The 16,212-nt window shown below is 41.7% G+C and overlaps 1 protein-coding gene across 1 annotated transcript in view; it reads right to left on the reverse strand.

The window, feature by feature from the left end:
• gpc1b (glypican 1b) overlaps positions 1 to 9,616 on the reverse strand; it is a 73,459-nt gene extending 63,843 nt beyond the window's left edge. Inside the window, exon 1 of the mRNA XM_079349215.1 lies at positions 8,811 to 9,616. Within this exon, the coding sequence (XP_079205341.1) occupies positions 8,811 to 8,973 (163 nt within the window). The 5' untranslated portion in view covers positions 8,974 to 9,616. The remainder of the gene's footprint in view (positions 1 to 8,810) is intronic.
• Between the last annotated feature and the right edge of the window lie 6,596 nt (positions 9,617 to 16,212).

The following is a 16,212-nucleotide window of genomic DNA, read 5'->3' on the forward strand; positions in this document are numbered from 1 at the left end:
TTAGACGACACCTTTCTGATTTTATCATCTAGTCCAATCTTTTATTTTTTTTTATAAACAGGGGGAATCACACATCTCTTCAATTCCTATTTCCTCCTTCTTCATACATTTCGGAGATAACAGGCTGCGGGCTGTCTGCATCACAGAATATCCATCTATTTTGGCAATTATATCAGGTATGAGTGTTGGATCAGAAGGCGGGGAAGGGGTTATATAGTGCAGCCAGGCGCCACCAAAGACAGCAAAGGGCAAAACGTTTTAAAAGACAAATTAATTCAAAGAACAGAGGACAGAACAAAGACAGGGCAACAGATGCGCACGGCTGTTTCACTGCTTTCGATATGTGGGCTGTCTGAATCAAGAACAGGGTCTCAAGCTAAAATGATCATGACAAACAAAAAAAGAGAAAATAGAAGCAGAGGATGTTCAGAATCTCACTCAAAGAAATGACTGAAACGATTTACCTATTTTCATTAAAGCTACCATGGTACGTTTTGTTTTCACACAGACTTAAAAGTCTAATTAGTCTTAGCTCTGCTGAACATGGTAGTTTACAGATTCTTTGATAGTGAACATAATTCTGAACTGGGGCCCTTCTGCAAACCAGTAAAATGATTGCAGACACAAACAAGGACTAGATGTTCTTGTTTGTTCGTTTTTATTACAAAATGTGAAATTATTCATTAAAAGAATGCACTGTTTGGGAGGCTAAATCAGCTCAAGGTGTGTTCACGTAAGCATACCTCAGAAATTAAAAACAAGGATTGAACAAAAACATGGAAAACTCGTCAGCACTAAAATCCATGAAATCAACACAATCTCAACATGTTTATTTGTCCCTTTGGTGCCAGCTGAATCTGTTGCCATAGTTGCCAAGTGTGTGCGTGTGTGTGTGTGTGTGCGTGTGGTGTAGGGTGTGTCACCCTGTAAAAAACATACTGTGTGCCCTTACTTAATAGTGGGCGTCCTGATTTGGGTCTGTACCATCTGTCAAGAAGCTGGAGGGTGGTGGGGTGGGGTGGGGGTAGAGGAGAGCTATAGGGAGCCACGCTGAGAGCTAAAGCTAGTTCCTTGTCACTTTAAATACTCACCTAGTCTACAAAAAGCCCTGCTGGAGGGGAGAGGAGGCACAACACAGACATTTACATAACTTATGAAAAAGGGCACGGGCACGCATGCACAAACACTCACACAGACAGCAAATGAAAATGAAGCGGTATCGAAGTGGCTTTAGAAGTCATCACACATCTGTTGAACACACACATACTGTATGAATCCTCTTTCATTTGTTTATGGACGCACACACACTCACACACACACACATCTGCATCCCACACACACACACACACCAGTGGAGACAGTGAAGGCGCTTGCTGTGATGAGGGGATAGTTCCCCTTCTGACACGACCAATTCCTCTGAAGACAAAAGAGGAGTCAGACACCCACACACTGCAGCTCTCAGAGGAACAATACGTACACACTGCCTGCCACCCTCACCCACACACACACTCTTTTACAGGCACGCCTGTTGCAAGTACACTGCAACATCCTGGTTGTCTTTTGTGTCTGTGAGCATGTTTGTTTTGTGTGAGTTTGTTTTGTGTGTGTGCACTTAAATGGAGCTCTGCATGGGATCTCCTACTCTGTAGCATGAGAAAAGTGACAGGGAACTACAGAAACAACAACGCAGATAGGGGAAGGAGAGGGGAAAAAAAACAATAACCAGTCTCTCTGGATCTTAAACATACAGTATGTAAAATCAACCCTCAATCAAAACAATAACAAAAGGTGATGTTGAGGCTTGCGGGGTGATCATGGGAGTCAAAACGAACTAACTCCGTGTCTAATCTATATATATGGGTGAAACCAACCTTATCACAGCAGCACATGCAGAGACAGAAAAGCAGCTTTCAATGCAGCGCTCTTCGACGTAACATACATTAAGTGTTTCCTTGACAACGATAAACATTTTGTAACTATAAAATCACTAATTTCACTGGTTTGGATCATTTTAAGAAATAGTTGAGGTGATGTAAGTACTCAACTAAATATATAATAATATATATATATATATATATATATATATATATATATATATACACACACACACACACACACACACACATGTTATGATGATATACAGTATATGGTTTATTCCATTTTTAATTTAAGTTAGATATTTCAATGTAAGCAATTCTACATTCTGTACCTTTAATTTCCTACCTTCGACACTCTGCGGGACCTTGTTAAGGTCGTTTTCTGAAATAAGTCAGACAAATAAAATGGAAAATTGTTGCATAATTGTCAGGTTCATCTTGTTTATGTTGAAAAATGAGTCACAGAATGTTTTTCCTTTTTTTTTTTTTTTCAAGGAAATAGAATGGAAAAAAAAGTTACTCTTTTGTTTATCAGAGCTTAAATCATATGCTGCAAAATGTGTCCGATTAATCTGAACATCAGGTTTACTAGAAAAACAGGTTCGTACACGCAAACTGCGGGATAGGCTTCTCCGTCCTCGCTCCCACACTACGTAGAGTTCAGAGCGGCTTAACATGTTTGGACAGACTGTCCTCCAGATTTTCATGTTTCTAACAGGCCCCGAGAGTGAAAACAATTACATAAGAAATTTCAGCACTGAACACATTTTTTCTTTCTTTCTTTCTTTCTTTCTTTCTTTCTTTCTTTCTTTCTTTCTTTCTTTCTTCAAAGCAGCCATGTCCTTTCAGCTTCATTTTTTTCTATTTACTTTTCGCTGTTTTCCCTACATATAGCTGGTCACAGGGCGGAGCAGGGACTGGCAAAAGCAAGCACACCAGGGCAGCCCACGTCACAGTCAGCAGTCATCGGCCCTCTCTCTCTCTTTCTCTCTCTGGTGAACATCAAACACATTGTGGTCTGTTTCATGCTCCCTGCAGCCCATTATGGCTTAATGCTTCAAGAGGCATCTTACTGACTTCAGCATTTTAACAACTCCAACATATTCAATCGGTAGGCAAACACACACATTCACAGTGATGCACACACACACACACACACACACACACACACACACACTTGCACATGGACAGTGAAGCAGGAGCCCAGATGCAGCAGGGATTCATACACTTTTAACTGCAGTCCAGCCATGAGCCTGCACACTGTGATACGGAAACAACTGTTGCCTTTGCTTTAATCTCTGCACAGAGGAAGAGCGACAGATGCATGGGGCTTTATGCTGACATTAACCTTCAAATAAGCCTCAGTCCTCTTATCTCCAAGTCAGTTAATGGCTTCAGTTCACGTAGCTGCAATATGCAATTCAGTGAGATCAATTAGTTATCCACAATATGGAGAATAAAAACAGCATATCAGCGGGGGTATTAATAGGAAGAGATAAGGCCACTGTCCAGAACGGCCACAATGAAAACACTGCAGGCTCATCTCAGTACACACACACACACAGTTGACTATTTATGGTCAGGCTTGCGCTGTCCTTTCATTCTTCTAGACCCCCTGTTTGAAATGAGTTATGAACCAAGGCTAGTTTCATGTGCTTACACAATTTTTCACTGATCTTTTCGTATTCTTCGAGAAGGCTTGCTTTTCTTTTGGGGATTTTTTTTTCCAGTACCTGGAGTGCAAGCACTAACCAATAGACTAGCAGCGCCCCAACTATGTCTTACTCTCTCTATCTTGCTATAAAGGGTGTGCAGTGATTTTATGGATTAAACAGCAAAAAGCAGAGGTGGGACAAAATGGATTCATGTAAAAATCGAGATTCTTCTCTTCTTTGATGGATCAATAACTTCCAAAATAGATTTTAAAAAAATGGAATTATTTCTTCTTTTTTTTCTTTTTTTTTTTAAGGGGGGGGCTAATCAATCACTCCCTGGTAAGTGCTAAAGCTAGCTCTTTAACTGCTGTTACAGCAAGAAATTCCTCCAGTCTCACAGATGACTTGAGTAGATCCTCAAGTATGAACCAATTCATAAATAGACTTTGACTCGCAAACCCTGAATCGTCTTACATTGAAAATAGATTCTGAATCGAACCATGACCCCAAGAATCAAATTGAATTGTGGGACAACCAAAGCCCGAACAAAAGGTGTTAAAAATGTACTAGGATGTCCATAAATATACCAGTGTGGCCTTTCTAAATGTTGTTTAAGTGTTGGAAACACTGAAAAGAATTCACCAAACCATGGCTTCTGTCTTGAGTTTAAAGATGCTGATTAATCAAATGTCCAACAGAGGGCTTTGTCTTCCTTTTCCCTCTTATTTCCTGACTCTCTCTGCTGTATCTTCTCTGTAATGGGTACACAATAGCCCCTGAAGCTATTTCACATGGAAGTGTTATGACACAACAAAGTGAAATTGCCAACACATTTCAAAAAACAATGTATATATATATGAAAGAGGCTTCAGAAGTTGAATATTTAATGAAGGTTAAACACAAAAAAATGCATTAAGTGTCTGCCAGTGGTCCATTGTGTGCCCTAAATTACAAAAGCATATGAAGCAATCTGTTTTGGAGGTTCTCAGAGACAGTAAAGAAGGTTCATACTGGTTTTTGGTTTTTTTTGTGTGACAATTTCCATCACGATCAGCAAAGTCCACGACGTGCAGTTTCTGTGGAGCTCTTTCAAGAACCTTTTAATTTTCACCAAGAAGAGTTCCCAGTAAAATAGTGGAGTTCTTAGCCTATGGCAATATTCAAAGTAAAAAATTAACCCACAGCGTGCTACCAATTTGTCTCCAATACGGCTACCCACCTCGGCTGGTCATCTGATCTCTTTCATAAGGAGTTTTTTTAATTGAACCAGCTACACAGGTTTGTTTACTCAATAGAATACCACTGTTTTGCGCAGCTCGGTGGTGGATTAGAATCTACAAAAGAATAGAAAATGGAAAAAGACAAACAAGCAGTCATCATCTCATCACCACAAAGATGTAAGGGAGTTGGCAAAGGAACAGTTCTTCTGTCAGTGTTTTTTTTCTTCTGCTACAACATTGAAACTCTGTTGTATACATGTACAGATTATAACAAAATGTGCAGTCAAGCTGATGAGTTAAAAACATTGACGTTCTGTTGTGGGTAACTAAACAGACCAGCCCATATTTCCGGCCACAACTCTGTCTTAAGTCAACACCAGCTCTTAGCAGGCCTGGTGAGCAGCAGATCCTGTGTTATTAGCCACACACTGGTTAGAGCTGACACTTGACTCACAGTCAGCCTGTAGCAACCAGCAATCAACAACAACACAAATACAGCGCAGAAAGGCCATTGTCATAGCACAACATGTGTATCCTTCTTGCAGACCTCTCATGCAGCTTGCCTCTGTGCAGGCTTATGACATTGAACATCTAACGCTCATTGGCTGCCAGCTGTTTTCAATGGGTGTCTGGCGCCTCTCTCTTTAACGGCTGATGAGCGAGAAAAAGAGAAACAGAGAGATGAAGAATGTCATCCCCCTGAAAGACAAAATCATAAGTCATCTGGACTGTAATGACGGGGTGGGCAGGGAGGGGGCAGCGCAAAGGGGGAGACAGATGAGCGTTATAAAAATCAATCATCTTTTTTTTTTTCTTTCTTTTCTTTTCTTTTTTTTTTTTTGGTAAACATCTACAAAACATAATATATTTCCAAATTTGATTTCCCCCACAGGAGCGAAAGTAGCATTATTACACTCATTTGAAGAGCATCAATCAGATTGCTTGATTTCTTACAGGCTATCGCTTTTCATTCTTGCTCCAGTAATACTGTTCTCAAGGTCCACTAAACACCACTTCAATACAATGATAGCAAACAGCTCACCCTTAACTCGAGAGCATTTGCCAAGGGTGGCTTTTATCCCGGGGAAATTGCTCAAAAGAAGGGGAACTATCCAAGTTGTTATATGAGGCGTATCGATGCGAGAGCAGTATCTAGGAATCTTCTTTCACCGATGACTGAGCATAATCAAACGGGGGCTGTGCGAGGGGACGGCTGATCTGTGTTCAGAAGACTGGACAACTCTCCTTTTTACCTTAAACATCCAAAAACTTAACTATTACAAATTAAATATGTTTAAAAAAAAACAACATAAAAGTAGAACTCATATCTTTTTAAAATGAAAAAAGAAAACTTCCTTTAAAAAATAAAATCACATTAGCTCAGGAGCATTCTTTTTTCTATATTTGCATATGCCTTCATGTTTGATCTAACACGTTATGTGGCTCAAAAAATGACGTTCAGAAGCGCATTTGCTTCTTAAGTGTCCCAAGGTATTTTATCTCTTAAATTGTGCTGCAGCGTTGAAAAGGATTTAAAGAACTGCGGCGAGCCGAGGACATCATTCTGAGAGTTTGGGATGCAGGCTCGTCTCATTGTCCCTCCCAAGACTGAGTCAGGGGGTGATGTACTCGCCATGTGACCTTGAGTCAGGCCCAGCTAATGATTGTGTTCGGTTGATCAGGTTCCCGGTGTGTCACCACAGCAAAATATCCTCCTGCAAATATCAGGGATGATCCTCTACATTCAGGTGGCTCATCATTTGGAGGCGTAAATTACAGCTTTCATATTTTACTGAGGTGTTTAATATGTCACACTGGAGCGGATGAGCGGTTATTTATGCTTGAGAGCCAAGAGGCGGGGGGGGGGGGGGACATGTGGAGAAATATTGTCAATGCCAAATCGCCACTATCCTCTATCTCCCTTTTTCTCTCAGTTCTAAATCTATCTCATCCTGGCCCTCAGCGTCGGTCTCACTCCCTTATTTTCACTCTTACTGAGAATACATTGACCTCAGACTTAAGTAAGCTCCACATCATTGATTAAAACAAGAGGGATAGCTGGTGTCAGGACAAGACAGATTTGCTCTTTAAAGCATTATGGATTACAGACATTTTAGAAGAAAAGGGGATTTCTGAGGCACTGGGGTTGCCGCTAATTCTGTGGAATGATTTATCAAGTATGGGCGATCAATTAAATTAGAAGTGTCCAGTTAGTTCTCCGCCTTCAGTCTTTTTTTTGATATATGGTGTGATGACATGAGCTAATCGTTTCATCACATTACCGCCCCAGCCTCAAATCTTATAATCTCCCTGATCAGTGCAATCGCTGAGAAAGATCTACTGTCTTTGAATATCATGTTCCTCAGAGACGCAACATTAATGCTCCGTTAACACATCAAAGTTGCAGCTGATGGTAGTTAAAATATGATTGAAATCACCTGAAATCAGAGTGGCGAGAAGCCCACAGTGTTTTTCTGTCAAGACACATTTCTGAAGCTTATGCTATCAGAAAATAAAAGATTTCTCCTTTCTGTTCACCCTGGGAGTGTGACCTTTATGCGAGCGCTGCAGAAAGTCACCCTTGGAGCATTCAGCCTGTTCTAATGCTCAAACATTGCTGTCTTTACAGGGGAGGAGAGTTGCTGTCACAGTTGTGTAGCACCCTGTGGAAAATGAATTAGAGAACATAGAGGAGGTGAGTGACGCAGAGTCTACAGAGGCTGTTTGAGGGAAGGGAATGTTATCTGATTGGGAGGAACTGCAGCAGGGTTACAGGAATAGTCATTGAAGAGAACATCTGATGTACATTGCCTACATCCTTTCTATTTCACAAAAAGTAAATGATAGTTTTGTGTGCTTTATCTTGGAAAATAAGTCATATTCAGTGACGTACTAAGTTGTTGTGGAGTTTCTGTGAATCCATAGACAGAAAGTGGTTGGGTAAGCATTCACAGCCACAGTCTCATGTCTTGTCCATGCATGTACCACACTGTAACTGTAGAACCTGAAAATGCAGTAAACTGTGTTTGTGTGTATGTGTGTGTGTGTGTGTGTGTGTGTGTGTGTGTGTGTGTGTGTGTGTGTGTTCATGTATACGAAAGCAAATTCCAGGAAAGGCACACATGTAATCATCTGAGCTGTAGAGGGGCTTGTGACTGTCTGACATCAGACCATGAATGACACAGTGAGCAACATCGTGTTTGTGTTCTGCTGCACCACTTGGTCAAGTGACTAGCTGGTAATTTGTTAGAGAAGAAATTCCCCGGACAAAAAAACCAGCAGGCTGAAAAACAAGATGAAAGATCAGGGAGTGTCTCCAGTATGAGCAGCTTCGTTTGGAGTGAGTGGGAAACTGAGAGGTGCTGATCCTGCATCCGTGCGTTTCAAAAAATGTCAAGTGTGAGAGAGTTCTCAAAGGAGTTTCTCTTGTTTTTGATCAGAGATCAGACAGTCAGATTGCCGGTGACATGTCTGTACTACTGTCTTAATATCTTTTCAAAGCAGTGTTTCATCCTGACTGAGAGATAGCCCAGAGCTAAAGCTGCTCTGCTCCACAGGACATGAAATAAGTGTGACTACGGGCTTTAAAGGTGTAAAGATAGAAACTGGGTTTGCTCCCCCTCGCAACCAAAACAAACTACAAACATGTTTCATTTTCGGCTTGCGGATAAGTCGACTTATTTTTAAGTCAGTGTCCTGTAGCAATGTGTGCAGTGCAAAATGCACGGCGTGCACAGCCTAGTCATTCATTTCGTTTCCACAGGATATGTCAGATACACACTCACACTTACAATGAATAGGGCTCCTGCAGGTGCAACTTTGGCCCCAAAATAGACTAACATTCCTTGGGGGGGGACTTGAAGAGGGATTATGCTTCTCAGTGGCAATGAGTTCATAGCAACTGTATGATACTTTAAAGTGTGTTGAACATATTATGTCTTCAACGATTAATACAGAGAGATTGGATAAGTAAACACTCCTATCAGTTTTGGTGGCAAAATAGTGCACACAACATGACAGCAGCAGACCGTTCAATGTGAAGGTTTAAAGGAGTTTACCTGATATTTCTGTCTGAGGGACCCCATCCAGAACGAATCCTTTCCCGCTATAAAACTGCCTGATATCCGAACAACTCCGGGCTTTGCTGGTCCCTTTGTCCCCATAGGCTGGTACCGTTAACGAGCACACTGCCAACAGAGCTGCTATGATGAAGGAATCCATCCCGGCCGGCTGCTGTATCTGAACTCGGTCAAGTGCAAATCCGACTGTGCTGAATCCTAAACGGAGTGAGAGACTCCACCGAAGTAGCCGCGTGTCAATCACAGCTGAGCGCTGCTGTCATGCGTAAATTATCCTCCACCTTCTTTTATCCCTCCTGCCCTTTTTAGTGCGTCTGTGGAGTCTCTCGCTGCTCTCCGCGCGCTGCTATGCGACTCAGAAGCGACTCTTCACTGAGCAGATGTCCCGTCTCTTCCAGCGACAGGACAGCTTCTTTTTTTTTTTTTTTTTCAATTTCCCCCCCCAACTAGTTCTGTGTTCTCACGTTGTGGTCAAGATTCTTGCAGATCTCTCTCGTATGTCCCCTGTTCGGGTTGGGGGTTCACCTACAGCCTATTGGAAGAAGTAAGAGATAGAAGAATGGGGTTACGCATTTGCAGCTGAAATTATTTTAAGTCGCATCTGAAAATAGCTGCGCTGACGCGGAGCAGTCAGGTTCTGTCGCCGCGCGCCTACCGGCTCTGACGGCACGGGGGGAGCTAAGGAAAGAAATACGCGCAGGCAGCTACTGCACCGCAGACCGTTTCCAGCTTTCTGAACGATGCTATGCCAGCGCTGCCACTCTGTGGAATGAGTGGAGGCGGGGGAAAGAAAAAAAGAGAGAGAGAGAGAGAGGGGGGGGAGAGAGAGAGTCGTCCTTCATTTCCGAATCATCGTCTGATTTAAATGATATTTTTGGTTTTATTCTGGTATAACATTACCGTCAAACAGTTTTTACATTCAGGGGTGGCTTTACAAAAAAAAAAAAAACATCTTTCAAAATCTTTAAGTGTCTGTCGAAGTGTGCACGTGTTTCGAGCATCATACCGTGATGCATGTAGTGGTCTGCTCCTCAGCGAAAGAATGTGCTCTACGGGTTCCAACAGCGTGATCTCCACCAGCCAGGTGTCGCAGGTGAAATGCGGGCGTGCCCTCGACCCCCAGGTACCCGCCCATCTATACAGGTCAACGTTTAAGACACGTCTCTTCCATGAACTCCGCTCTTGAATCTCGGAGTATCTGCATACAAGCGCCATTAGGCGACAAGTCAGTACCTGCCCAGGTGAGCTGTCACCTGCTCAATGCCCTCATTATCCCGGTTTCTGTACGTGTGTTGAAAACAGCACTGAGCCATTTTAAACCTGACTAAACACTTGCACCCTGCAATAATTAAGCCTTTGCTTGTGTTTTTCTTAACTTATACAGACTGCCGTTTTCTGATGCATCTTCAAAAGTCTCCAGGGGAAATGCTCCGTTTATAAAGCAGGCTACAATTCATAGTTGGAAGTATTTTATTTATTCATGACTTTTAATTGGATTACTGACAATAATTTCCATGCTTAAGGTCCAGGAAGCCATTGCTGTCTTTTCATGACCAATAGCAGTAATATGTCCATAACTAACCCTTAATTTTTTTTAAAGGATGAGTTCACTCATTTAAGCTTGTTTTCAACCCAGAAGCCTTTATCTACTGTCTGTAACCATAGAGCACATTTCTACACTTATCATTAACAACTAAACAGAAGTGCTTATGGATGGGCTTTCCAAATTCTTCGCCCCTTCCCTGATTGGCCGCCACTCGCTCACTGTAGCGGAGTCATCTGCTCATCAGTTTAGATCGAGAAACCAGGGTCCACCCAAACGTGTCCCAGCCTCCAGAGCTGTTTGTTTTTTTTTTCCCTGCTGACCCCACTCATGAGATAAACGCTCTCGTCCTCCGCAGCTACTTGAAATTCCAGCAGTTTGCAAGAGTCATGTAGCCTATAATAACTATGCATATTAACATGCACAGTCATATGTATAAACTGTCTACTATGGTGGTAGAAGCCCACAAAATATGCTGCTGATGTGATGTTACTCTTAGGCTAAGTGTGATGAGCAGTAACTGGGGATACTGTGTTCTGCTCTTACTCTCAAATAATGCGCCTCTTCAGTCGCATGAGTGTGTGAAATTAAAACAGACAGCGTTTGACGGTGACACTCCTGTGGGAGATGCTTTTTAAGGATTGTTTGCGGAAGAAGATGCCACCACAAATTATCACAGTGACACATGGAAAAACTCCTGAGCTGCCTGAAATAACCAAAAGACAAACACAAGCTGAGAGGCAACAGAGACAGAGAGAGAGAGAGAGAGAAGGCAGAGAAGAAGGACGGAGCCACATGGCAAGTGGAGTCATTTCCTGCCTCCAAATCATTCTATTTATGATGGCAGACATTGTTTATGAATACATTAGGACACGTTCCTCTATAATTAGTCTGGTCCTCATGACTGGATGATTCCAAACAAAGAGGACAGCATATCACATATCACTTACTGACAAATAGCTACACTGGGGTCCCTTGATGGCAGCTCTGAAATGAGTGTGCTCGCTCATTGGTAGCTCGTGCATGTGTGCTCAGGCATATTTGGCACAACACCATTACATTGCAAGACTTGAGAGTTGTGCAATTGTGCCACACAGAACCCACCTTTTGTAATTATTTATATTAGAGTTGCTTCACTTCTCTTGTTGCTGCAGGGGAAGTTAAGAACATGTGGCTGGAGGTTAATGAGTCTAGTGGCCTCAAAGTGTGTGTGTGTGATAATATGTCTGTCGGTATTATATATTGGCTTGTGTACGCGTGACCTTTGTGTCTCAGCACTTTTTTTCAGCGTGTGCGTGGAATGCCAGTTTGACTGCATCCCACATGTGGCCATAGAGCGGCAGTTCTGAAGCGGGAAACCGATTGGCTCTCTGCTGTCTGTCTGGTGAGGGGATCGCGTAATTAACGCTCAGTAAAGCCGCAGAGCAGCCACGTTTTCTTCAGGCTGCCTCCCATTGAAGTTTTATTGGCTCTGACCATGAAAGGCTTTCTAATGAGGAGCAGGATACCAGGGGAAGTTCTGGAGACTGGGGTGAACAGAGGGGAGGCAGAGTGGTAGCAAAGAGAGTGGAGAGTTCGGGGTGAGAGAGCGAACAAACCCAAGCAACTGTCAGTTTAGCGTAAAGACGCGGTAATTATGTGGGGATCGTTTTCAGAGTGTGATGAGGTTTTCTAGTGAAAATTACATTGCTTTTAGACAGAAATACTACAAATGTTTTCCCACTCACACTCACACTAATGGGACATCTCATGCAGTGAGTTGATGCTGACCACAGCAACGAAAAGCCGACATCTTGGTTAAGCGTCACATGCATTACATCTTTTAGCTGTTTTCCACAATGGAAACATGTAGAGCAGTGCCCTTCAGCGTCCCACGACCTGAAGGTGCAAGAACTCAAAATACGGTCCTATTGGATCTGTGAGGTTTTCTACTTTGTTTGAGATGAACAAATAGCTGAATCTATTCAATGTTGCCTAAGAACATGCACCAGAGACAAACAATGCAACAGCAAAAAACATATCAGAGTAAGGAAAGGAAATAAGGATGTTTCCTTTAACCTCAAATGCACTCATTCACGATACTTACAAACGGATAAGGCATCAAGAAGATCAATCTTTGCTACCATGGCATCAGGTGCATGCAAAAAAGGTTACTTTTACTTTATTGTTTTTTGACTAATCCTAACAATATCCCCCATAATCACCAAAGATTCACAGCATACATTTGTCAGGATTACTGCGCCCCAAAAATGTGCAATGGCTGATTAATTGCTGATTGCACTAATTAACTGCTGTCAAAGTAAATAACTCTGATTTTCTCTCCCGATCTGTGCAATCACAAACCTGATTCTGTATTTAACATTTGTGAAATTGCACATAAACAACTAGAATGCCTTTATTTTGAAGCAGACACAGCCAATGGTGAAAACCTGTAGACTTCATGTACTTCTAGATTTGGACAATGCAGGTAGACATGAAGCCAGTGTCTCTTTGAAGCCAGGGATGAAGTAGTTACTTCTACTTCTACTACTAACTCTTTTCGAAATTCTTGTAATTCACATGCCGACAGACAGGCGTGCTCACCGGCCAGCTTAGGTAAGCACAATAAAATGATGCAAAGGAGGACTTGCGTAATTGTTATTTTTCTCACTCTGTAGAACTGTGATGCACAAGAACAGGCTGCTCCCACCAATCACACACAGTATGAAGGTACAGCTAGGTCTGTTCAAAGTTAATCACACACACACACCAGTTTTCTTCTCATAAATAAAGTGCCGATGATAATGCACTAGCAGGGCCTGCTGTCGGGCCTCAGTTGAGTTTCTATGTAAATATAAGGGTACTGATTCCACTGATGTAATCAGTCTTTAGAGGGAGATCATTTTGTCTTCTCTCTAAAACTAGTCTCATCAGCATCGATTATGCCTCTTTTCTGGGTTTTTATGTCACCATTAGCCTCAGTTCAGCACATTCAGCTGGAGTGCTGGAGTGTGTACGCATTACTCAAGTCTCTCTTCTCTTTTTCTTGACCATTTTCCATTCTCTTCAGTCCAAAGTTGCTACTGTTTTCTCTCTACATGTGCACTCTCTTCCTTTTTCCTCTTTTCTTGGAATCTACGCCTGATGAGAACATCACATCTTGCCTGTAAAACAGAAAGTCACGCATAAAACTTCCATTCAGAGTTCTTTTAATGCCCCCCTTCTCTTGGTGCCTGTCCCTTTGCTATTTTGCTTTGCTTCGTCGTGCCTTGATCACATTTTCCCGGCGTCTGTCTGTGCAAACAGCAGATCTGCATATGTCCTCATATGGAGCCGTCTCCTAGACAGATGACAAGACAAAAGGAGAACGTTTGATGGTGAGCGAAAATGGAAGAGAGAAAGTACCGTAAAGAAAATGAGCAATAGCGAGGGGGAAGTGGAGGGAGGGGATGAGCTTATGAGGTAAGTTACGGAGAGAGTGAATATGATGATGGATGATTGGGGGGGGGGGGGGGGGTGAGTTTGGGAAATGTTGTAGAGAGGGATTGTAGATTCAAATTGGAGGGGAAAAAGTTAAAGAAATGAAATGATAATGCAAGACAGAGAGGGGAAAGGAAGAGGTTAGAATTAAGTGAACACACTCATTGGCCAACATTGTCCTTTCAATGTTTTCTTGTGGTTGTTTTTGTAAATAGACACATTTGTGGATGAGGATTGCCCCCTGTGGTGTGCTGTTTTGTGCTTTTGTGGACCTCTGTGGGCATCCTGCCACTTTTCCTTTTTAGCAATCTGAGCACATCCCTGCTTTTCTCATGCATACACAGAAAGGGCAAAAGAGAAAACTTAGGTAAAACATACAATGCAGTAAAATAAAAAAAGAAGGCATAAAAAACTAGTGTGAGAAATGATGATGCACTTAAAGTCTGAATAATGGCCTCTCACTGCAACGTTTGAGTGTTTGTTCATAAACAGTAGCATTCGACGGAGATGATGGAGATAAAAAAAAATTGAACATTTCAACAAAGTATAAACGACGTCAGATCAGACGCATCTCCTTCGTCCTGCATCAACTTCTTCCATTGACTCTGTTCATTTTCCTCCATGCTGTTCTCAAATAAATATTTCACCTCCTCTATTTGTCACATGTCTTGGAGGATAAATTACCCACTCTCCACATCTGCCTTGGAATATATGGGACATAAACGTGAGACTCTGATGACATCTTACGACCAGCTCTTGGCCCGGTAATTTTTGTTCATGGGTGCTCATATCCATATCATTATTAAATTCATGGAGGCTAGTTCCTATATGTTCTGCAAAACAACAAGGCTGGTGTATAAAAATATCCCAAGACGAAACCTTGACAGTGACCTTGGTGTTTTAACAGAGAAGAAAACACGGACGTTGTCAACATTTTAAACTATGTAAGTGTTGCAGATTTAACTAACCTTTACTTTCTTCAGGTTTCCTGTTGTTCTGAAGCAGACCTTCATCCAGACTGGCATCTCCTTCGTAGACCTCGAAGACAGCAGGAGGCCATGTCTCTGTGTGGTTCTCAGCCCCCTGCGAGGAATCCTTCATTATTTCCCCACTGACACTTTATAATATCCACACATTCCATTAACATTCCTCTAAGCCCTCCCCTGCAAGGAGCTATTTATCACAGTACTTCTCACAATTTTCTTACTTGCTTTTAATAAGATGTATTCAAATTGTAAAGAATCAGTAGTGACTTGGTTTGATCACAAGACATAAAAATAGAAACAGCTATAAATAATGATGTTTGTTATTCTACATTTCCTACTTTTTAAAGCTTTTCAGTTCTGGTTCTGGCCTGGTTTTGTCTGCAGCCTTTTACCTCTATGATCAGTGCAGAGCTGCTAATGGAGTACAGCCATTTAGACGCAAGGTTCTCTCAGCGCTCCTTTCATATGGTGTTGTAAACTGGATTGTAAAACAAATCTTGCCTATAAATCTGTCGGCTGAGAAACAGTCCAGCTTTCAAACAGAGCTGTAATCCTGTGAGTAGATTTCCTGCAGCCCAAAGATGATTATTGACGCAAAAGACCACTTTGACAGGAGCATTCTTTACGGTAAAAGTATCAAGGGTGTGCTTTGCAGGATATATCATGTCACAACTGGCCATGCATGACTGTACATTTTAGGTACCTAGGAAGAGTGGCTTCTTTAAGTGGTTTAAGAGGCATCAGAAAAAAAGGCTGTAAAAAGTGTATGTACATTGCTGTAATTGCATGACTTTTTGAAATAGACATCTCGAGATAAGATATCCAACACAGGAATCTTTACATTCTGATTTAATTAAGAGTCTCAACAGGTCAAACTTTTTCCGTTTGATTATTTTAATGAATTCCTTGGTTGGAGCAGGTGCAAATTTAGGGGAAAAAACAATTCCCTAATGAGGACATCACAAGTGAGGTTAAGTACTCAGTATTATTCAGCACATTATGTTACCAGAGTATAATCATTTCATGGGGTTCAGAAAATAAAGTAAGAGTCCATTACTTTGACAAAGTAGGTTATATATGTTTGCTGTTCAACTCAGGGACTCCAACCAGGATTTACTTAACCAGGAAATAACCATTTTTTTTTGAGTATGCTCTGCACCTGTGTGAGCCTTCCACCTGTAAAATTAGATCAAATTAAGTATTACAAATGAATAATGCATGCAAGAACCGATGTGTGCTCTGAGTTATGTGTAAACATTTTTTTAATTATTCTAATTTAATGAAGGCCTCATTTTTTTAAATTATTATTTTAAAATCAACTTTCCTTATTCTCGCCTTCGATAGGCCTAATTTAATTTAGTAAAAGAAAGGCTGCAGAAAACTGAGTTCCCAT

Source organism: Symphodus melops (genome assembly GCF_947650265.1).
Source record: "Symphodus melops genome assembly, chromosome: 7".
Lineage (NCBI taxonomy): Eukaryota > Metazoa > Chordata > Actinopteri > Labriformes > Labridae > Symphodus > Symphodus melops.